This window comes from Triticum aestivum, chromosome 4D (assembly GCF_018294505.1).
Source record: "Triticum aestivum cultivar Chinese Spring chromosome 4D, IWGSC CS RefSeq v2.1, whole genome shotgun sequence".
NCBI lineage: Eukaryota > Viridiplantae > Streptophyta > Magnoliopsida > Poales > Poaceae > Triticum > Triticum aestivum.
Window position 1 is genome coordinate 251,734,861 of NC_057805.1, and position 23,736 is coordinate 251,758,596.

Below are 23,736 nucleotides of genomic sequence, written 5' to 3' on the forward strand. Positions count from 1 at the left end.
GTTCCACCTCTCCCACGTTCCACATTTAATGCGCATCATGGGGGCGTGATAAAAGAGAAGATTACAACAGCTATTCCCTGCCATGCGTGCCTGTGCACTGTTTGGGCCTAGCCCAACGACGCCTCGCATGCGTGTACGGTCCAGGCCCGGGTGCTCCTGTTAGTGTACTAAAATAGGGGTCCTTTAGTACCCCAGACTTGTGCACAGGTAGTTGTAGCCCTCCGGACGGCAAGGGCTTCCCATAGGATAGCTCAACCCAAGCCTCACCTCTTGGTCACCAAGACCGTTAAGAAGACCTCGAGGCAAGTCATCAACAAGTACTAAGTTAGCACTGAAGATCAAGACCTCAGTTGCCAGCAAGCTTCGCACCGGCAAGCCAAGACTCGGCAAGCTCCTTGCTAGAAACCTCTCCCTCTCACCCTTTGGCCACTCCACCTCATCGACCGGCTAATGACTTGTCAAGTGAGGTGTTGAACGGGCAGGTGGCCTAAGGGGGGTCAACAAGACGCGTGACGGCACCTCTCATGCATATCAACTTTATTGATACCTGTATAGTGGACGTGTCAAGAAGATAGGTTCATCCACGTCGACGGCACAGGAGAGACACCTTTTGCCGAAGGATGGCCACCAGCTCACGGAGCATTAAATGCCCTTGTCCTACTCCGACAAGATTAGGTTGGATAGCATCATGACTACTATTCACATGCTTGTAATGACCATGTTGCCACTGCGGTGACCCCTTTTTGTCTATAAAAGGAGGCCCATGGCTACCTTGGCACGGGTCGACACCCTGCTCACGCTTACACAGTAGTTGCACCTTGCTCATGTTTTTTCGGCAGGCTGCACTTGTAACTTGAGCCCCAAGTCAAGCCACCCAAACATAGGAGTAGGGTTTTACGCCTCCCCAGCGGCCCGAACCTAACAAACTCCCGCGTGTGAACTAATGGATTTGCTCTCTGTGCATTGTCGATAACCCTAGCTGAACTGCAAAGGGATCACCGTCGATCCCATAGATCGTCGTACTTCGACAAGTAATACTAGAGAACTTAAACCCTCTAAACAAATTATAGTGGAACCTAATATTGCTATGGCTAAAGATCTCTTGGTTCATAATATTGATGGGCATGTTATTTACTTCTGTGATGAAGCTGCTAGAATTGCTAAACCTGCTAGAAATGAACAAGATATAATAGATAAGAATAAGCCAGTAGTTGGCAAGCCTATTGTTTCTGTTAAAATTGGAGATCACTGCTATCATGGTTTATGTGACATGAGTGTAGTGTGAGTGCTATTCCATTTACTTTATATCAAGATATCATGAATGATATTGCTCCTGCTGAGATTGAGGACATTGATGTTACTATTAAGCTTGGGAATAGAGATACTATTTCACCACTTGGGATTGTTCTAGATGTTGAAGTATTGTGTGGTAAGATCAAATCCCATACTGATTTCTTAGTACTTGGTTGACAACAAGATAATATTTGTCCCATTATATTTGGCAGGCCTTTCTTGAATACCGTTATTGCTGAAATTGAGTGTGTTAAAGAAAATGTTAGAGTTAATTTTGGTGATGTATCTCATGAGTTTAAATTCTCTATGTTTCTATTGTCTAGTAAAGATGAAATTATTGGACTTGCTTCTATTGTTGTACCTCCTACTGATCCTTTAGAACAATATTTGCTAGACCATGAGAATGGTATGCGTAAATGAAAGAAATGAAATAGATGAGATATTGTTTAAACAAGCACCTGTCCTTAAACATAATTTGCCTTTCAAAACTCTTGGAGATCCTCTTCCACGTAAGAGTGATCCTGTGTTTCAATTAAAAAATTACATGATACACTGAAATATGCTTATCTTGATGAAAAGAAGATATATCCTATTATTATCAATGTTAACCTTTCAGAGCATGAAGAAAAGAGATTACTGATAACTCTGAGGAAGCACCATGCTGCTATTGGATATAATCTTGACAATCTTAAGGGAATTAGTCCCACTTTATGTCAGCACAAGATTAATATGGAGCCTGGTGCTAAACCAGTCGTCGATCACCAACGTCATTTGAATCCTAAGATGAAGGATGTGGTAAGAACTGAAATATTAAAGCTTCTAGAAGCAAGTATAATTTATCCCATAGCTGATAGTAGATGGGTAAGTCATGTTCATTGTGTCTCTAAGAAAGGAGGAATTACCGTTGTTCCTAATAATAAAAATGAACTTATCCCACAAAGAATTGTAACTGGTTATATGATATGGTAATTGATTTCAGGAAATTAAATAAAGCTACTAGAAAATATCATTACCCATTGCCTTTTATTGATCAAATGTTTGAAATATTATCTAAGCATACATAGTTTTGTTTCCTTGATGGATATTCTGGTTTTTCTCAAATACCTGTGTCAAAAGAAGATCAAGAGAAAACTACTTTTACTTGTCCTTTTGGAACTTATGCTTATAGACGTATGCCTTTTGGTTTATGTAATGCACCTGCTACCGTTCAAAGATGTATGACTGCTATATTCTCTGACTTTTGTGAAAAGATTGTTGAGATATTCATGGATGATTTTTCCGTTTACGAGACTTCTTTTGATGATAGCTTGAGCAACCTTGATCAAGTTCTGCATGGATGTGAAGAAACTAATCTTGTCTACATGTGCCACTTTATGGTGAATGAAGGTATAATACTTGGGCATAAAATTTCCGAACGAGATATTGAGGTAGATAAAGGTAAGGTTGATGGAATTGAGAAAATGCCATGTTTTCCATGGTCATGTTGGTTTCTATAGAAGATTCATCAAAGATTTATCTAAGATTTCTAGGAAGCTAACTAATCTCCTTCAAAAAGATGTTCCATTTGCTTTTGATGATGATTGTGTAGAAGCCTTTGAAATACTTAAGAAAGCCTTAATTTTTACACCTATTATTCAACCACCTGATTGGAACCTACCCTTTGAAATTATGTGTGATGCTAGTGATTATGCTATTGGTGTTGTTCTAGGTGAAGGAGTTGATAATAAATTGAATGTTATTCATCATTATGGTAAGACTCTAGACAGTGCTCAAGGAAATTATGCTACTACCGAGAAAGAATTTTTAGCAATTGTATTTGAATGTGATAAATTTAGACCCTATATTGTTGACTCTAAAGTTACCATTCATACTAGTCATGTTGCTATTAAATATATTATGGAAAATAAAGATGCTAAACCTAGATTAATTAGGTGGGTATTATTATTACAAGAGTTTGATTTGCATATTGTTCATAGAAAGGGAGCTGAGAATCCTGTAACAGATAACTTGTCTAGGATGGAAAATGTTCTTGATGACCCACTTCCTATTGATGATAGTTTTCCTGATGAGCAATTAGGTATTATAAATGCTCCTCATATGCTAATTACGTTGTTGCTAAATATATACCACATAGTTTCACATAACAACAAAAGAAAAAGTAGTTCTTTGATTTAAGACATTACTTTTGGGATGACCCACATCTATATAAAGGAGTAGATGGTGTTATTAGACGTTGTGTACCTGAGCATGAACATGAACAAGTCCTACAGACGTGTCACTCTGAGGCTTATGGAGGGCGCCATGCTAGAGACAGAACTGCACATAAGGTATTACAGTCTGGTTTTTGTTGGCCTACTCTCTTCAAAGATGCACACAAGGTTGTATTATCTTGTGATGAATGTTAAAGAACTGGCAATATTGGTATACGTCAGGAAATGCCTTTGAATTATTCACTTGTTATTGAACCATTTGATGTTTGGGGTTTTGATTGTATGGGATCTTTTCCTTCCTGTAATGGGTATACTCATATTTTAGTTGCTGTTGATTACGTTACTAAGTGGGTAGAAGCTATTCCAACTAGTAGTGCTGATAATAAAACCTCTATTAAAATGCATAAAAAAGTTATTTTTCCAAGGTTTGGTGTCCCTAGATATTTAATGACGGATGGTGGTCCACATTTTATTCATGGTGTTTTCCGTAAACTTCTTGCTAAATATGATGTCAAGCATAGGATTGCATCACCTTATCATCCTCAGCTAGTGGTCAAGTTGAATTGATCAATAGAGAAATAAAAGTAATTTTTCAAATGACCGTTAATAGATCCAGAAAGAATTGGTCTAAGAACCTTGATGATGCACATTGGGCTTATAGAACTGCTTATAAAAACCCTATGGGAATATCTCCATATAAAATGGTCTGTGGAAAAGCATGTCATGTACCTCTTGAGTTAGAACATAAATCTTATTACGCAATAAAAGAACTTAATTATGATTTCAAACTAGCCGTGAAAAGAGGTTATTTGATATTAGCTCATTAGATGAATGGAGGACAAAAGCTTATGAAAGTGCTAAGTTATTTAAAGAAAAATGTTAAAAGATGGCGTAACAAAAGAATCCAAAAACGGGAATTTATAGTAGGGATCAAGTTCTGTTATACAATTCTCGTTTCAAATTCTTTGCAGGAAGGCTTCTCTCTAAATGGGAAGGACCATATATCATCAAAGAAGTTTATCGCTTTGGAGCTATCAAGATCAACAACGTTGAAGGCACCAATCCGAGAGTTGTTAATGGGCAATAATTAAACATTATATGTCAGGTACGGCCATTAATGTTGAACTAATATTATTCAAGTAATGACACCGGAGGAGCACATAGAAGAGACCTTCTAGAACGCTCCAAAACCCTGAAAAGGAATAGGTATGTGGTATGATAAGTAAACGGACTCCAAAAGTTCCATAAAAGTACTTTTTGTTAGTTTTGGAATATATAAAAAATTAGAAAAATAATAAACAATAAAGAAAGTTGGATGCGACAAGCCCAGGGGGCACGCCCTACTCCTTGGGCGCGCCTCCCGAGCTTGTGGCTCCCTCATGGACTTTCCGGACACCATTTTTCTTCATATTACTTGTCCTGCACGAAAAAATGTCATTATATATACTCTCGGATGTTTTGATCACCGTATCGCAAGTTTCTCCTCTGTTCTTGTTTCAGGCTGTTTTGACCACCGGCTCGGGACGAGGCCAACTGCCAGATCGTGCACCGCGCTGCTCGGGCATCCCTTGAGCGGCAGCACCTGGACCGGGTCGCCCAAGAAGTCGCGGCTCCAGGGCGCCAAGACCGAGCTACCCACGCGCGGGGCGCGCCCATGAGGGTGGATTTAGATGGGATATCAACCTGGCCGGGTTTAACCGAAGACGCATATAAGGCAGGTCAGGATCCTACCCCGACCGAGGTCAAAACCACGTGGATTAGGCCAAAACCCCACCGATCCCGACGGGGGCGAGGATGGCGGGTCGAGGATTAATCGAACAAAGCCTTAGTTGATATCCCAGGTAAAACTACGACGACGTGGAATGCAACGATGTGGAAAGCATTTCCAGTGTCCCGTTTAAGCAGAAGGTTTTGCATTTTCTTTCCTCAGGAACTTGACCGACTCACGGACAAGTTTGAAATTCTTTCTACTCCCTCCGTTCCTAAATATAAGTCTTTCTAGGGATTTCAATATAAACTATACAGATATATATAGACATAGTTTAGAGTGTAGATTAACTCATTTTGCTTCGTATGTATCTTCATACTAGAGGAACAGGGGCGCTTTTGCTGCGCCCGCTTACATAGTTTCATTTGGCCTTTGCTCGTACAATACTATATTGTCATTTTATGGGACTGAATTTGGAAGAAGCGCTCATGGTTTCCACATCAGTTTTTTTCCACACATCTCATCTTTTTAAAAGCAAAGGGTGCAGATACCCACATATTCTTGGCTTACATATCAGTTCTATAAATTTACAGAACCTAGTTTCTTGCGTTTGAAAACAAACAGAGCAAATAAAGCAGGGGCGTCCATCTCTTCTAGAGTAAATTTAATGCAGAAATTTAGCAAAGACAAAATGAGTATTCACTGCCTAGCACCAAGAGAGAATGCTGATACTCGTACATTATTTGTTTGCACATCAGTTCTATAAAATTTGGAGGGACTAATGTGTTATGCTACAAAGAAACAGGGCAAGTGAGTGGGGCAATCTTTGTCAAAAATAGATCTACTGCAGGAATTAGTAAAGATGGATGGATACTTCTTGTCTTGCTGGGAGAGGATGCTCAAGTCCGCACATTGATCTGCGGTGGTGAGCAAGACTGCGGATACACTGGTGCTTGGCCGAGAAATGCAAGCGGAGGCAGCTAGAACGATGATGAAGTGGCTGGTTTTCCTTGGGATGGAGACGGTGTGTGTAAGCTTGGTCGGCTGGACGCTGCACTCAAGGAGCGAGACGTTGATGCTGACGGAGGAACCGTGGCGGCGGACTGACCAGTCCCAGGCTTCAGCCATGCGACGGATCTTGGACACATGCATATCAGCAATGAGCCGGGTGTTGGGCACTTGAGCTTGATGTTATCGCCGCCGCGCAGAAAATCTGGTGTCTGGTGAAGCAGTCGCCCATCTCCGGGATGCCGAAGGCCTTGCCCAGCCCCGCGTCATGCACGGCGCGCTCAGAGGCGGTGGTCATGCTGAAGTAATTCCGGAGCACATCCACCATGCAGGGCACGGCGGCGACCCACACCATCCACAGCGGATCGTCCAGGAAGCATGGATTCAGCCTCCCTCCCCAAAAATCGCCACCGTCCCAAGCAACCAGGCGAGATCGGAAAAATACTTGCTTGCAAGGGCGCATCTGGGCCTTGCGGGGCGCCGGGGGGGGGGGGGGGGGGCATTGGGGGCCCGGGGGGTTTTCAGGGGGGCGTCGATGTGGGATTGACTTCAGTGGTACGTCAAGGAGCGGGCCGTAGCGCTGGGAGAGAGGGGCGGCGGCGCAGCTTTGGCCTCCATGCATCATTGTGCTGGACAACAGTGATTTCACCAAGGAGAAACGGTGGCCTCGCCACCTCGATTGCGGAGCGCTCATACGGCGACATCTCGTTGGTGGGGAGGTAGTGGCAGCAACAAGACGCCCTGGCTGCCGAGACTTGTCGGAGTCATGGGGGGTCAATGGAGAAGGGGGATGGAGCGGTGCCGCTAGGAAAGGGAGAAAAGCGACACGGAAGGTGGGAAGAAAGGAAGCTAGTAATTGGCTTGGACCTAGAAGACAAATGCACTTCACCAACGAGCTAGACACTTACAGGTTGGGCCCACCCGCTGCCCACAACCCCGATCAACCAGGAGCCCTCACTTAAAGGGAGCTTAATAAGAGTTTTAAAAGATTGGAATCTCTAAAAAGACTTATATTTAGGAACGGAGGGAGTACCTTTCAAAAACACCCCTTGATTTTCACTAATAATGTGTGGAGCACTAAGGCCAATCTGCTGGCGAGGACTTTTTGGAGACTAATTTAACAAGGCTGCGAACGAGACTGATGGGACGATAATCATTAGGACTGCAAGCCCCCAGCCTCTTAGGTAACAACACCAAACACCCAGATGTTGACTTGTTGAGTGAATGAATCGCGTCGAACACATCTATCAGTATCAGATCTTAATTAATTATCTGCCAGCAGCTAAGGTAGAAAGCTATGTTAAAACCATCCGGGGTCCAGGCGCTTTTTCCTTCGGCATATCCTCTTCAGTATTTCTTGACACCAAACACTAACAAGTTACCAAGAGCAAAAGATCAGCAAAACAGTCATTACTCCTCAACGCCGCAAATGAAGAACAAGAACAAAATATGCATTCCTTTCTAACACATGTTAAGAGGAGCAAGCAAGAAATTACGATTTACTAGTGAAGAGTTCAAAACTTCAAATTCCCAAGGATGTACCAAGCTGGATTTTTTCATAAAGCAGCTATACTATGGTAACCCAAGCCGTGTTGCCATCTGCGAAATCACATGTAGGGCAACAAAAATTACTACAACACAGCATGGACAAATCTCTCGTCATTCTGAGGTTAAACTGTGGTCAGCATATATATGCAAAACTAGTGCAAACAGAGGAACAAAATGCCAAAACTTCTCTGAATTTGCTATGCATGGAAGTACATGGACTGGACCTATGGGTGAGTACACAGATACCATATCTTAAGTTAGTTAGGTTGTTGATCCTTTAAATTAGGACGGTACACATTAGCTTGGGCCTTAAGACAATTAGACACATATGATCTTCAATTCATTACTTAGTTTCAATTATCAGGCCTCTATATAAAGAATCAAAGAGGACCCCCTATGAGATACTCCCTCCGCCCCAAAATAAGTGTCTCAACTTTGTACTAATGTTAGTACAAAGCTATACTAAGCTTGAGACACTTATTTTGGGACGGAGGGAGTATTAATCAAGTAGAAATAAACCAAAGAAGACATCTAACAGTCATTCTTCTTCACATTCCTACATATGGACGTCGTAGTTCTCTTGACAACAATTAAAATTATCTTGAATCCATTTGCTCAAATGAAATACAGGAAGGACGAGACGTGGGTTGATTTAGTCTATTGTTAAGATTTGAATATTCAAAATAGACAGAAAATAGAAGGGGTCATTACAGGGCCTAAGCAGAATGCGCACCTGGGAATGGAGATGCAGAGAATGGTGATGTAAGGGCCACAAAGCTTGTGTTCAGAGAGCTCTATGGCCATCTTGAAGTGCCCATTGCAGTTCCTGAAGAAGGTACTACGGTGCTGTTCGATAGATCACGATCACAGGCATTTGGATTATTACAGGGCCAAAGAAGAACGTTAGCCATCAACGCTGGTCACTGCTGTCACAACCTCTCAGAGCTGTTACTCAGCCGTTGCCGTTGCACATTGCTATCTCTCCAAGGATTTACTGGAATGGTTGGAGGCCAAGTTATAATCTGAATATGAACCTCAAAAGTCAAGTTCTTGGTCATCAGGATTCTGAATTTCTACATAAGTCATTTGTGTAGCCTCTTGGACAACACCAATAAAAACATTTCTCAAAGACATCAATCCAGGGAGAAACAAATGAACATTTGTACGTTTTGCAGGGCATCCAAATGCCACTAGCTGCTCACCAAAATATCATCCAACGTTTGAGGATGAGATACATTGCCTGTGCATAACTTATCAACAAGTATAGCAGAAGCCAAACTGCCTAATTCATATCCAGCTTTAAACATTGTATTCAGAATCAGCAGTGCGTCATCCATTCGCTCGGATTTCCTCAGCGACTCCAGCAAAGAATTGAACGTCTGTTCCTGAGGTTTCAGATTGTTCTTCAACATGCTAGCCAACCATGCCATACCATCATCAGCCCGCCTGACCTTACAGAACCCATTGATGACACTATCATTGCTACGTTCCAACGGTTCCAAGCCCTTAGCCTGCATCAAGGTAAGTAATTCAACAGCATGATCAACCTGTCCTTCCTCGCACAAGGTGTCAATGAGTGGTGTGAAGGTCTGCACACTTGGCTCCAAACCAGATGAGAGTAGCCGCTGATACATCCCTATCGCCTCAGCCAACCTACCAACCTTGCATAGGCCCTGAATCAACGTGTTATAAGTTATCACATCATGTTCAATCCCTTTAGTAACCATTCCCTTGAACACCCCAACTGCTTCGTCCACCCTCCTATGAACACAAAACCCTTTGGCGATAATGTTACAGCTAACTGTGCTCTCCTTGAACCCCTTGTCAAGCATTTCTTCATACACCTTGAGAGCCATCCCAAAATCACCAGCTTCACAGTAGTAATCGAGAAAAGAGCAATATGCATACTCACTGGGCTGTATACCTTTGTCCACCATCTCATCCCACATCTGCTGCGCATCGGCAATATGGCCCATTTTACATAAACCGGTGAGCACTGTGCTGTAAGTGACTACATCTATGGCATAACCACGCAGCTTGATCTCGCTGAAGACACGAAGGGCCTCGCCGCCCATCCCATGCGCAAAGAGCCCATGTATGACACGCTGGTAGACAAACGTAGCTGGAGGACATCCCGCAGAGATCATGAGGTGGAGCGTCTCAGACACCTTTGCGAAGTTGCCGATGGCCACAAAGGACGTGACAAGGTCGGCGGCAGCAGCAGACGAGGGAGGGGAGCCACGTCGTGCAGCATCCCGGAGGAGGCGGAGGCCATCGAGCGGGCGGCAGTCGGCTGCACAGGCGCGCACGAGGCAGGCGACGGTGTCCGCGTTGCCTGGGAAGGCAGGGGAGGAGGAGAAGGTGGAAAAGAGGCGGAAGACGAGGTCGGGGCGCGCGGCCCGGAGAGCGGCACGGGATGCCGCGTTGAGTGCGGGCAGGGAGGGGTGGAGGCGGAGGTGGGAGGCTAGCAGCGCGGCGGCATCGGCGGCGAGATGTGGCTGGAGGCTGAGGAGGAAGGCGTCGATCCCGGGGAGGTGAGGCGAAGGGGCAGGGGCGTCAGCGGGGGCGGGAAGGTGGGAGGCGAGGAAGAGGAGAAAACGGAGCGAGGGTTCAGGGGAGGGGAGGAGACGGGAGAGGGTTTGGCGGACGCAGCTCGGCTCGAAGAGCAGTTGGCGTGGGACGAGCGACAGGAGGCGGGGCTCGAAGCGCGGGGCGCGGAGCACGGCGGCTGCCGCGCGGGAGGCGGCGTCAGAGACGGCGGTCGGTACCGGGGCGAGCTCGGAGGCGGAGCTGGAGCAGATGTGTCTGACGGAGGCGAAGAGGCGCGGAAGCGGGGGCATGGTGGTGATCCGCGGCGAGCGGCGGCGGCGGCGACGGGAGGAGAATGTGATGCTGTCGTGAGCCGCACGGGGACCGGGGGGTGGTCAGATTTGGTGGCGATGCGGCTCGCGAGGTTTTGACTTGGATTGGCACTACGGCCCATGGGCCATGAGGCCCGCGTGTGCTTCAAGTTAAAAGCCATGATCTACTCTCTCTCTCTCTCGCCTTTCGTAAATAAAGTTATTATCCAAGCCTCACAGAAACCCTAACTCACGCGCTCGTCGATGGCCGGGTACCGCAGCCGCAGCCGAAGCCGTAGCTACAGCCCACGCAGGCGCTACAGCCGCAGTCCTCCCCGCTACAGGCACTACGACGACCCGCGTGACCGCTACCGCGGCGGCGGCGGCGGGCCCCGCCGCGGGTACGACCGACCGTCGGCGCCCACCGGCCTCCTGGTCCGCAACATTTCACTCACCGCCAGGTGCCTTCCCCTCCCCCCTTCCCAGCCGTAACTCTTGGGAGAAGAAGTATGTCTTTGAATCTGTTTATCATTACATAGTTACTGCGTGCAAGTACATCATATCGATGATTCGGTTTGGTTGTTGATTCTATTCAGTCTTATGTATTACTTGATTAATTCTATGCATGCTTGTTTTCAAAGCGTAACTATGGTACATATGGGATGATGTGTTGCTTGGTTTAAATAGTACATGTCCTTGATGAAGGTAATGTACATCATATCAGGAAGTCATCAATGTCGCCGTCACTTGTTCGACCACTTGGCACAACATTATAGTACATGTCCTTGACGATGGTAATGTACTTTGCTGGGACTTTGTGTTTCTCCAAGGCCCACCACATGACATTCCGTGGTATCTTATCATAGGCCTTCTCCAAGTCAATGAACAATATATGCAGGTCCTTCATTTGCTCCTTGTATCTCTCCATAAGTTGTCGTACCAAGAAAATGGCTTCCATGGTCGACCTCACAGGCATGAAACCAAACTGATATTTGGTCATGCTTGTCATTCTTCTTAAGTGGTGCTCAATGACTCTCTCCCATCTACAAGGGGGATGTTCAGAGTTGTACTAATTACCGTGGAATTAAGCTGATGGGCCATATAATGAAGCTATGGGAGAGAGTCATTGAGCACCACTTAAGAAGAATGACAAGTGTGACCAAAACATTAATTCCACGGTAAAAATCAAGAATCCCGGGGCTTTTGATCTGACGGTGGGGAATTTAGATGAGAATTAGCAAATCCATATTCTAATATCATCATTACTGATTTATGAACTGTACAGGTGATCCTATTGTTGCTTATGTGTCCGAGATCAATTAGATTTGAACTTTGGATGTTTTCATGTGGATGTGACCTTTCATAGTTGAGATCTTATGGCTTGACGAGCCAAGATCATTTTTTTCATTATAACTGCCCCCATTTGCATAAATAGCTAAATGTATTAAAAACAGGAATAGACACAATACTAAATTATTATTTTTGTATGTGTTTTGGGATGGCCATCATATCTTGTTTTCACATTTTGCTACTGCCCCAGTCAAAGCTTATCAGTAGTCTGTAATTGTCATTTGTATATACAATGCACAGATGTATGGTGATTTCTGTCTTCTTCTGTGTGTGGATGAATTGCACCTTAGCTAACCGATTATGTTCCGCCGCATTTGTTGTTTCCATCTTTTGCAGGCTAGAAGACATTCGTGGTCCATTCGAGCAATTTGGCCCTATAAAGGATGTGTACCTTCCGAGAAATTTCCACACAAAGTAATTTTTATGCTTATATTACATTTGAAGATCAGTTCATGTCATACACATAGTCATGATTGATTATTGAACAACATGAAAGAAGTATATGAATTAAGTGAGATGCTGAATAATTTGTGTAATGCAACTGATATGTTATGCACTTTGATTGATAAACTGTGTACGGCAATCCTAGATTTCGTACTGCTGTTATTCATGTGAATACAAGGGATGGCACAATCTCAATGGACTTGAGTTTTCAAAAGAAATAATATTTTTAGCAAGCCCTTTGTGATGTTATGGCATACCATATTGTGATTAACCCTCTAATTACATTCATTTGCATAAGCTGCCAGTTAATTTGCTGAATTTAACCAAATTAGGATTATTTAATAATTCTTCTCAACAGCAGTGTTGGTGAGCACTTGTTGCATATTCTCTTTCACAGGCAAATAATGTCTAATGTATTTAGTCTTGACGAATTGCGCATTTGTCAATGTTATTGGAATGAGAACAAACTGTTGCTGTAGAATTTATTTTAGCTGTCGATTTTTTGTTGTTGAATAACCAGTAGTTTATTGATCATTCGTAAAATTGGTATATATTTTCCAGGAAGTGTTTTTTGTTGTTGTTGAATAACAAGTAGTTTCTTGATCATTGGTCAAATTGATATATATTTCCAGGGAATTACGTGGTTTTGGGTTTGTGAAATTCCACCACCCTGAGGACGCTGCATATGCTAAGCAAGAAATGAATCATCAAGTTATTTGCGGTCGAGAGATTACAATAGTTTTTGCCGAGGAGAATAGAAAAACCCCACAAGAAATGCGCTTCAGAACAAGATCAAGGTACATACGTACTGTTTTTTACTTAGGCATTAGGTAGGGTAGTAAATATCAAATCTGAAATAACCAAAGGATATATTTTTGCCTCTGCTGATATAGTGGTAGGCATATGGATGGAAACTACAGAAGAAGGCAGTCGCTGTCAAGATCCCCAAGGTCTCGTTACCCCTGTAAGTATAAAGCAGTTCATTTAATTCATATCTTATAGCCTTTCATCTGATTTTTAAATATTATCTCTTTACTCACAGCTTATTCACCTGAACCTTCTCCAGTTAGACGGCACTCCAGGTTTGATCTGGATGCTCTTCTAAATATAGATATGATTAACATGTTAACTTTCTTCAGTTTGATTTATACTGCACTGGCTACAGTATTCCAGAACTCTAATATTTGTGTAGAGCTAGCTTTGTTTATTATAAAGAATATGTTCACCATCAGCCCTGCCCTGCTGAGACAAGATGGAAGGGAAGTATATATGAAACAAATACAATCTGCTTCACCTTGTCTTGAATTTTGTTGGTTGAACGTTGTTAAACCTTTCATTGGAATTGTGATTATTATAGCCTCTTTAACTTAAGATTAAGGCTGCGTTTGGCAATTTGCATTGAGGTGGAATATGATAATCTATCTTTTCAACCAGCTTTTGTCTGTTTTTCCGTTTGGCTACCCGACTTGCTCCTGCTTTCGTGCCTATTTTTTACAGCAGATCATAAATTAAGTTCAGTGCTGAGCTTAACTATAACAGCTTATAAAGTTCATTATAATCTCCTAAACATACCTATTGCATCCCCCCCCGCCCACCCTGTCAATGATCTGGAAACGCAATCAGGTAAAATGGATAATGGTCCGTTCTTTTTAACTTTCTTTGGTTCATTAACCAACAAGTTGTTATTTCATCATCGAAACATAAATCAGCTTCCAAATTTTTTGTTTAAAGTGTTCTATCCTCGAAATTTTCATCTTGAATTGATTGCTAAATATCCTAGCTTATATGGTCGGTTATTTTTATTTCTGTTTTCATTAGCTCGTTAGTCGGTCTAGGAGGAAAGTAACTTCCAAGAGGATTACTATTAATGATTGTTCATCTTATGTGGATTTTTCTGAATCACAAAGGAACTTTCCTGCTCATTTGTATGCTCGTGCCAAGCCCTGCACATCCTTGATTAATCTCTAACATTAGCAACATGGTTTTTGTTGACTGTTTGGTGATTGTTGATTAATTTGTATTATCTATTTTCTGTTCTTGAACTCTGCCTATGCCTTCTAGGCATAGCCAGTCCCAAGCCCGGGTAAAGGAGGAGGGTTGTGATAGGCTTGGCGAGCAAACGTAAAAACTAGCCAGTCCCATAGGTATGAAACCCATTTGAGCGAGAGTAGTACTAGGATGGGTGACCTCCTGGGAAGTCCTCGTGAAAGGGTTTCATATCTAAGGGTTGTGATAGGCTTGGCGAGCCAACGTAAAAACTAGCCAGTCTTTTGGGTATGAAACCCATTTGGGCGAGAGTAGTACTAGGATGGGTGACCTCCTGGGAAGTCCTCGTGAAAGGGTTTCATATCTAGCCTACCCCAACTTGTTTGGGATAACAGGCTTCATAAATAAGTATCTATTTTCTGTTCTTGAAGTAAGGCTATTAAGTTGTGCTCTGAAATGTGTTGCCTTGGTTTTGTATATTTATCCAGTCATCAAAGAATGTAGAGTCTAAATGCCCAAAAGATAATCATGATGTTTGGCGAATAAAGACCAAAGTGGCAGTATTATGAGCTCCAAGTTGGAGCATGTGAAAGCTATACAGTTAAAAGATAAAGTGGTACTAGCACTCAAGAGTGTAGAGATAATCTTGGCTAAGAAACCTGAGGAAAACAGTTATTTTTCAAGTGAGCTGATGCTGTTGAGCTAGCAGTCGCAACACCTTAGTGCATTGCACGTTATATTTGGGGATCAAAAGTGGGTAACCAATTTTGTGATGGAGCAGGTAACATTGATATCTCACTTTTCAATTCACTTGGCTTGGCAATAGGCATGACCAGCCAGTGGTGATGTTGCCATGCTGCATTAGCTGCTGTAGACAAGTTTGCAGTTCTCTAATTTAGTTTGCACATGGTGATACTTTCTTGCTCTTGTACTTGTCAGTTACCATATGTTTTTTGGTGTGTTGCTCCTTGCATACTGTCAATGTGTTTGGTACGAAGGTCAAATCTTTGATTGTTTGCAGGGACAGAGATAATTATTCTCCTAGGGGTTCATACTCTCCACATACTCGGGACAAGAGGCAGCACATATCAGATGGTCGATCGCCTAGCCTAGATGGACATGAGCGTAGGATATCACCATCCAATAATGGACATGGTCCACCAGTTGACAGGAGGAGCCCAACCTGATCTCGCTGGTCCCTAAAGGTTCATTGCGTCGATTTTCCTCTTATTAATTCTCTTCTACTGTAATTAACTAATTATATGTTGACGTGTCGTTTCCTTCATATGCAGGCTGAGATGAATTTCGGTTCTACAATCCGTGACTGGGTGGTGAGAGCAGAGAACAATGCCTTCTTTCCTACTATGTTTTCTAGAATAGGTTGGTAGTTTTTGTAGTGAACAGACTTTTGTGTTCAAAAGCCAGTTGTTGAGTGTTGACACGTTTTATCAGTACTGTTTGTGATATATTGTGGGATCCGTTAAAGTCTGATCAATTGGTACTTTGTGTGTTTTAGGCTATATTTTTGTTCTGCTTGTGCTTGCAAGAGCATCATATTCTCTAGGTTGGAGTTAACCACATTTGTTTCTTTCAAGTCTAAGGGCCTTTTGATTGAAAGGATTTCCGTTGAATTTTGGAGAACTGAAATCCTTGGGAAAATTTCCTATGGCCGGTCTGTTTGATTTGCAGGATTAGATTTCTTTACACGATGCCTACCTCCTGAGTCACTTCGTTGTTGTTGACGTACTCGAACATTGGTGCTTGACACGCTGGATCTGACGGTCGATGTAGCGTTGACAGAACCTCAACTCCATTGACTCCGGCCTCGAGTACTCGGTTAAGACGCCCGCGGATAGGGATGAAAATGGAATGGGAACTTTCTGTTTTTCCGAAGAAAAAATGAAAAGAGACGAAATATGAACGCGGAAATAGAAATTTGCAAAATGGAAGTGGAAGTAGAATTTTTTATGTAGAAATGACAAAAAAATAGAATGGTGTTTTCCTGTGGAACAGGAGTGGATACGGAACTTTCCATTTTTGTGAATATGGAATTTTCGTTTTTTTTATAGACCTATAGTTGCTTTTTAGTCTAACCACCAAATAACACACAATGAGTAGAATGTATCATTGAGCCCAACTTCTACTATCATACATGTACTCAACTTGACCCTATATGCAATTGTCCAGTACTACTACAATACAACGCTAAGTTGCTAACATAACGATATTACTTTGTAGCCATGTTAACAATTCATTAAATTTGTTTGTATTTTGTGTGTTTCTCTATGATTCAAGGTTTTGTAAGCTCCGGTCAACACCCATTTTTGTTTCCGTGTTCCCTTTGTATTCGCTCCGTGTCTGTTTCTGATAGTATCTGTTTCCGTATTCATTTCCGGGGTTTTTGTATTCATTTTCGTTTTTGCAAAAATATATGAAAACGAATGTGGTAGCACTCAGTTCCGTCTGTTTCTGCTCTATTTTCATCCCTACCCGCGGATGACTTTGATCCGCAAACCGGAAGTAAAGTTAGAGGAGGTGAGGGGGTTTGTTTGTGGTCAAAAAAAGGTGAGGTGGTTTGTTGACATGTGGGACAACCATTAAGTAGGTGTTCGACACTTACGGCCCACACAAAAACCTCATTCGGAGCCTCGTCTTTTTCACACTATCCCTCCACTTTTGCTACGTCCACGTAGTTTAAGACGGAACCGGATCCTCTAACATCGAGAAGAAAAGTTAGAGAAGCTACAGTACCCTAACTAACCTTCTTTTTATTCATATGATTATGGCCAAAATTATTTAAATTAATTTGCAAATTGATGATCTACTCTGTACATTTATAGTAATTACATACAAACAAATTAATGGTGAAATAAAAATAATTTAAATTATTTATATCTACAGTAAATACCAACTGGAAACAATCTGCTAACTACTCCCTCCGTCCCGAAAAACATGTCGCGAGGGCAATTTTGCAAAAGTCCCCTCTCTAATTTCTCCCGACCAAATCCGCGCTCCCTCGTCGTTCTCCTCCGACAGAAGCCGCAGCTGCGCTGCTCCCCGCCGCTGTAGCTGCCCTGCTCCCCCGCTCCCCCGCCGCAGCTGCCTCCTGCTCCGCCACCGCAACTGCCGCTTGCTTGCCTCCCCAAGCTCCCCCTTCCTAAAAAAACCTTCGATTTCCCCAGCTACCGCCGCGCTCTGCTTCGGCTGCGTCGGAACCGGCGTCGGCGAGCCCGGAGGCGCTGGATCCGGTCCACCACCAACAACCTAAAGGCCGACGAGGCCGATGAGCCCGACGACGACAGGAGATGCAGCAAGCTAAACGCCGATGAGGCCGACGACGACGGCAAGTAAAGGCCGTCGATTTGCGGGCGTGGAAGATGACGACGACAGCTTCACAAGGAATACGATCGCGGCGGCGTCTTCTTCGCTGTTTCTCTGGTGGAAGACCCGCGCCTGCGACACCGCGGCAGCAGTGGCGGTTGTCCAGTGGGCCGTGCCTGCTCACTTGGCAGCAGCGGCGGCGGCTACAAATCTTCTCCAGCATCTCCAAGTCCTACAGCCTGGGTCATCTCCGTCACCAACGCCTACAGCCTGGGTATGAACCTCTCTTCTCTACTCATCTTTACTGAATGTACTGAATGTGCGTAGTCTCTGAACTGAATTTTACTTAATGTGCGTATTCTCTGTCTACTGAATTTTAGTGAATGTACTCCTGTAAACTGAGAATGTACTCTTGTAAAGTGTGCTGTCAACTTGTGAATTTTACTTCTCATGTTGGGCTCCTCTCATTCTTTCCCCCAATTCAGTATTGTTGTGTAGAAATTGATTCAAATTCTTTACATAGCCATTGATCAAGATCCACCAGTAAAATAAGATCCCCCCTTCTATTTGTGTTACAAATAAAACATGTGCAATATTTTTAAATCTGTTCATTTGCTCAAATTAACTCAACTGGTTCTACAAATAAATGGAGTCCATTGGTTTGACTCCATTCTGTCTAATAAATCATGGTACAAACAGTTTCTACAGCCATTCTCTTATTCGTTCCTCTACATGAGTACTGATAGAGGTCCCAGAGCTGTGGATGCATCTATGTGCTTGTGAATCCATGCTAAATTGGTAAATTCAGTTAACTGAATTTGACTGAGCACTTTTGTACCAACAGTAAACTGATGCTTGTAAACCCAAGGATTGCAACATAAATGTTTACCGAAACATTTGCAAACACAGATCATGGCAGTAAGACATCCATGTTGAGTATGGCATCCATCTTGTGCATTCATATGGTACTACAGCTTCCTGTAAACAGATTATTATTTAGATTAAAGATTATGCTGAAGACTATGCCTAGCTAGAATTTGTGTCGTGGCAGCAGCTGAAATACCTATTGCTATGAGGCAAAGCTTTCTGCAGATGATACTCCAGTGCACATGTGGCTGGATGCTGGTGGCAGAAGTAACAGATTGATTTAGATAAATCTTCAAGACTGTTAGTTATGTCAGCAGGGCTACTCCAGTGCACATCACTGCCCAGGCTCGCCACGACACAATGCTTTAGGAGCACCCTTGAGGATGTTAAGACTGTTAGTTATGCAAACATAGTGAAAGATCAGCCAAGTTGTGCATCCAAACATAGTTGTGCTCCTCTCTGTAGAAGGCTGAAGGTTGCTGGTAAACACAAATCTTCAAGCCAAATTTTGAAGATTGCAAATGACCATGGGCATGATCAGCAGCAGTTTTGAAAGAAAAATTTATTAAACAAAATTTTGTCAGTCCTGTCATTTAAGTTCCAATAATTTTAATAAATCCAAATAATTCAAATAATTTTGATTTGAATATACAGTACATCTAATGTACTTTATGTGTGTGTGCTGTCTTCGACTCTGTTTTTGATGGAGTACATTTGCATGGCACTGCAAGGGATTCCCTACTTGAGCAGATAGACTAAGTTAGGTCCCTACTTGAGCAGATGGACTAAGTTTTCCCTGCAAGGGTTTTGTAGCTCATGGAGTACATTTTATTAGGAGATAATCCAAATAAATTCAAAAAATCAGAAAATTCCAAATAATTCAAAATATGTACACTTGTGGTTGTGGCTTATGCACTAGAGCACATGACCAAAGTATGGCACTTCATCACTGAATCCTCCTATGGTGCCACTGCCAGCAGCTGCAGTTTCTAATCTTGGTTCCATTTCTGATGAGAACTAGTTGATTGTGGAGCAGTTGTTCTGAAAACTTCAGCCATCCTATCTACAGTACCTAGCTATTGTCAGAACAGAACACTGCATATCTATAGCTTCATTTTAGAAATTTAATTAGTGCATTTCTAAAATGGCCAACATTATGGCACAAATAATTAAGTAAGTTAGCACAAATTCAGTTTTAATCCAAATTATTCAAATTAATCAAATATTTTAAATTAATTCAAATAACTAAAATTAATCCAAATCAATTCAAATAATTCAAATTCCAAATAACCCAAATTCCAATTAATTCCAACAAGGAGTTTATATACAAGGATTAGACAAGGCATGCACAAGGGCATGACATAAGGGCATCTTTGTCCCATCTTGACACAATATTACACAAGACATACACAAGGAGCACATGACTACATGACATAAGGGCCTCTTTGTCCCCTCTTGACTACATTCTTTTCCTTTCTATTGCCACTTCTTCCCTTCCCTCCCTTTACTTTTCTTTCTTTTCCCTTCTGTTGCTACTTCTTCCCTTCCCTTTACTTTTCTTTCTTTTCCCTTCTCTAGCTAATTCTTTCCTTTCATTTTCTTTTCCTATTGCAATTTCCATTTCTTCTATAATGGACCTAGTATCAACAACTACCTGACTGTCGCAATATACACTGATTATTTCCATTCCAGCATTCTGAAAGCGATCCTTGTGCAAGTGGGGCAACTTATATTGATTTCCTCCTTTGTCTTTCATAACTTCAAACATAACTGCTTCTAATGTGATAAAGCTTCTGTGCAACTTGTCGGGGTCGTAGTTCTCGAATTCCTCTTCCACACCCTGTACCAGTTCCTGGATGTTTGTAGGTGACCTGCAGTCGGTTAGAGACTGGAGAGAGTTATGGAAGCAGAGGTCCAAACAATTTAACTCAGGGCTATTTGGGGGTTGTTGTAGCAATCGGATGTCAAGATCAGTTTGTTCCACAGCTTCTCGAAAAGCTACATCATTGGGAAGGACATGAGGCTTTGCGTTATCCTGTTGGATGAATATTGTTGCTCCCTCATCATCGTCAGGCCACTTATCCTGAATTGTCGGGATAACCTTATTGATTAGATAATCTTTGCACACAGGCCTGGTTACTTTCACTGATGTCAACACTTTTGTTCCCTTTGTTCTGTTCTGACTTGTCCGCTTCGCCTCAGTCTCTTCGACGAATGCCAAATTTCGATCTTCCCATCGAATGTTAGCTCCCCCTCATTGTTATATCGAGGCCTGGCAACAGCTGTTAAGAACATTACCTTCCCAATGTTGTGAGTGTTTGACATGGTGCGCTTCGGTTCAGGTTCTCCTGGAAGTACATAGTAACTATTCTTCACTCTCGTCATGTCAAACCACTTTTCACCGATGAAACCATATTCGTCATTGGTTTGAACATAGCCCGAGAAGTTGAGATCGAATTGTCATCGACCATGGACATGTTGGGGAACGTAGTAATTTAAAAAAACTCCTACGCACATGCAAGATCATGGTGATGCATAGCAACGAGAGGGGAGAGTGTCGCCTACGTACCCTCGTAGACCGTAAGCGGAAGCGTTATGACAACGCGGTTGATGTAGTCGTACGTCTTCACGATCGACCGATCCTCAGTACCGAACGTACGACACCTCCGCGTTCAGCACACGTTCAGCTAGGTGGCGTCCCGCGAACTCACGATCCAGTAGAGCTTCAGGGAAGAGCTTTGTCAGCACGACGGCGTGGTGACGGTGTTGATGAAGTTACCGACGCAGGGCTTCGCCTAAGCACCGCTACGATATGACCGAGGTGGATTATCGCGGAGGGGGGCACCGCACACGGCTAAGAGAGATCAATGATCAACTTCTGTGTCTATGGGGTGCCCCCCACCCCCGTATATAAAGGAGTGGAGGAGGGGAGGGGCCGACCCTCTCTATGGCGCGCCCTAGGGGAGTCCTACTCCCACCGGGAGTAGGATTCCCCCCTTCCCTAGTTGGAGTAGGAGAGGAAGGGAAGGAGGAGTAGGAGAGAAGGAAAGGGGGGCCGCCACCCCCCAAACCTATTCCAATTCGGCCTCCTGCCCAAGGGGGGCGCACCAGCCCCTTGTGGGCTGGTGTGCTTCCTTCTTATGGCCCATAAGGCCCATAACTTCTCCCGGGGGGTTCCAGTAACCTCCCGGTACTCCGGAAAAATGCCCGAACCACTCGGAACCTTTCCGATGTCCGAATATAGCCTTCCAATATATCAATCTTTACGTCTTGACCATTTCGAGACTCCTCGTCATGTCCCCGATCTCATCCGGGACTCCGAACTACCTTCGGTACATCAAAACACATAAACTCATAATACAAATTGTCACCACGGACCCTACGGGTTCGAGAACTATGCAGACATGACCAAGACACGTCTCCGGTCAATAACCAATAGCGGAACCTGGATGCTCATATTGGCTCCTACATATTCTACAAAGATCTTTATCGGTCAAACCGCATAACAACATACGTTGTTCCCTTTGTCATCGGTATGTTACTTGCCCGAGATTCGATCGTCGGTATCTCAATACCTAGTTCAATCTCGTTACCGGCAAGTCTCTTTACTCGTTCTGTAATGCATCATCCCGCAACTAACTCATTGGTCACATTGCTTGCAAGGCTTATAGTGATGTGCATTACCGAGAGGGCCCAGAGATACCTCTCCGACAATCGGAGTGACAAATCCTAATCTTGATCTATGCCAACTCAAAAAGTACCATCGGAGACACCTGTAGAGCACCTTTATAATCACCCAGTTACATTATGACGTTTGGTAGCACACAAAGTGTTCCTCCGGTATTCGGGAGTTGCATAATCTCATAGTCATAGGAACATGTATAAGTCATGAAGAAAGCAATAGCAATATACTAAACGATCAAGTGCTAAGCTAACGGAATGGGTCAAGTCAATCACATCATTCTCTAATGATGTGATCCCGTTAATCAAATGACAACTCATGTCTATGGCTAGGAAACTTAACCATCTTTGATTCAACGAGCTAGTCAAGTAGAAGCATACTAGTGACACTCTGTATATGTATTAACACATGTACTAAGTTTCCGGTTAATACAATTCTAGCATGAATAATAAACATTTATCATGATATAAGGAAATATAAATAACAACTTTATTATTGCCTCTAGGGCATATTTCCTTCAGTCTCCCACTTGCACTAGAGTCAATAATCTAGTTCACATCGCCATGTGATCTAACACCAATAGTTCACATCACCATGTGATTAATATCCATAGTTCACTCGCAACTCTAAAGAAGACGATGACAGAAAAAAGGACGGCTCGTCATGTGGCCAACACTCAAAGGGCCCACTAGAGTCAGTAATCTAGTTCACATCGCCATGTGATTAACACCCAAAGAGTACTAAGGTGTGATCATGTTTTGCTTGTGAGAGAAGTTTAGTCAACGGGTCTGCCAAATTCAGATCCGTATGTATTTTGCAAATTTCTATGTCTACAATGCTCTGCACGGAGCTACTTTAGCTAATTGCTCCCACTTTCAATATGTATCCAGATTGAGACTTGGAGTCATCTGGATCAGTGTTAAAACTTGCATCGACGTAACCCTTTACGACGAACCTTTTGTCACCTCCATAATCGAGAAACATATCCTTATTCCACTAAGGATAATTTTGACCGTTGTTCAGTGATCTACTCCTATATCACTTTTGTACTCCCTTGCCAAACTCAGTGTAGGGTATACAATAGATCTGGTACACAGCATGGCATACTTTATAGAACTTATGGCTGAGGCATAGGGAATGACTTTCATTCTCTTTCTTCTGTCGTGGTCGGGCTTTGAGTCTTACTCAATTTTACACCTTGTAACACAGGCAAGAACTCTTTCTTTGACTGTTTCATTTTGAACTACTTCAAAATCTTGTCAAGGTATGTACTCATTGAAAAAACTTATCAAGCATCTTGATCTATCTCTATAGATCTTGATGCTCAATATGTAAGCAGCTTCATCGAGGTCTTTCTTTAAAAACTCCTTTCAAATACTCCTTTATGCTTTCCAGAAAATTTCTACATTATTTCCGATCAACAATATGTCATTCACATATATTTATCAGAAATGCTATAGTGCTCCCACTCACTTTCTT

At 43.0% G+C, this 23,736-nt stretch overlaps 2 protein-coding genes across 3 annotated transcripts; one reads left to right on the forward strand and one right to left on the reverse strand.

Moving 5' to 3' along the window:
- Positions 1–4,308: 4,308 nt before the first annotated feature.
- Positions 4,309–10,836, reverse strand: LOC123097398 (pentatricopeptide repeat-containing protein At5g18950). Of its 2 annotated transcripts, XM_044519109.1 has the most exons (3): positions 8,501–10,832; positions 7,253–7,589; positions 4,309–4,695 (listed from the first exon to the last, which is right to left on the reverse strand). In XM_044519109.1, exon 1 carries the CDS (start codon positions 10,605–10,607, stop codon positions 8,958–8,960), a length of 1,650 nt encoding a protein of 549 aa, XP_044375044.1. In that variant the 5' UTR covers positions 10,608–10,832; the 3' UTR covers positions 4,309–4,695; positions 7,253–7,589; positions 8,501–8,957. The 2 variants fall into 2 exon arrangements, with proteins under 2 accessions (XP_044375044.1, XP_044375045.1); XM_044519110.1 differs by lacking the exon at positions 7,253–7,589 and having other exon boundaries at positions 8,501–10,836.
- On the forward strand, positions 10,800–15,907 carry LOC123097399 (serine/arginine-rich SC35-like splicing factor SCL28). The gene is made up of 7 exons (XM_044519111.1): positions 10,800–11,068; positions 12,294–12,371; positions 13,034–13,198; positions 13,295–13,365; positions 13,444–13,483; positions 15,409–15,592; positions 15,680–15,907. The coding sequence occupies exons 1-6, from the start codon at positions 10,872–10,874 to the stop codon at positions 15,572–15,574; spliced, it is 717 nt and encodes a 238-aa protein (XP_044375046.1). The 5' UTR covers positions 10,800–10,871; the 3' UTR covers positions 15,575–15,592; positions 15,680–15,907.
- The last annotated feature ends 7,829 nt before the right edge of the window (positions 15,908–23,736 follow it).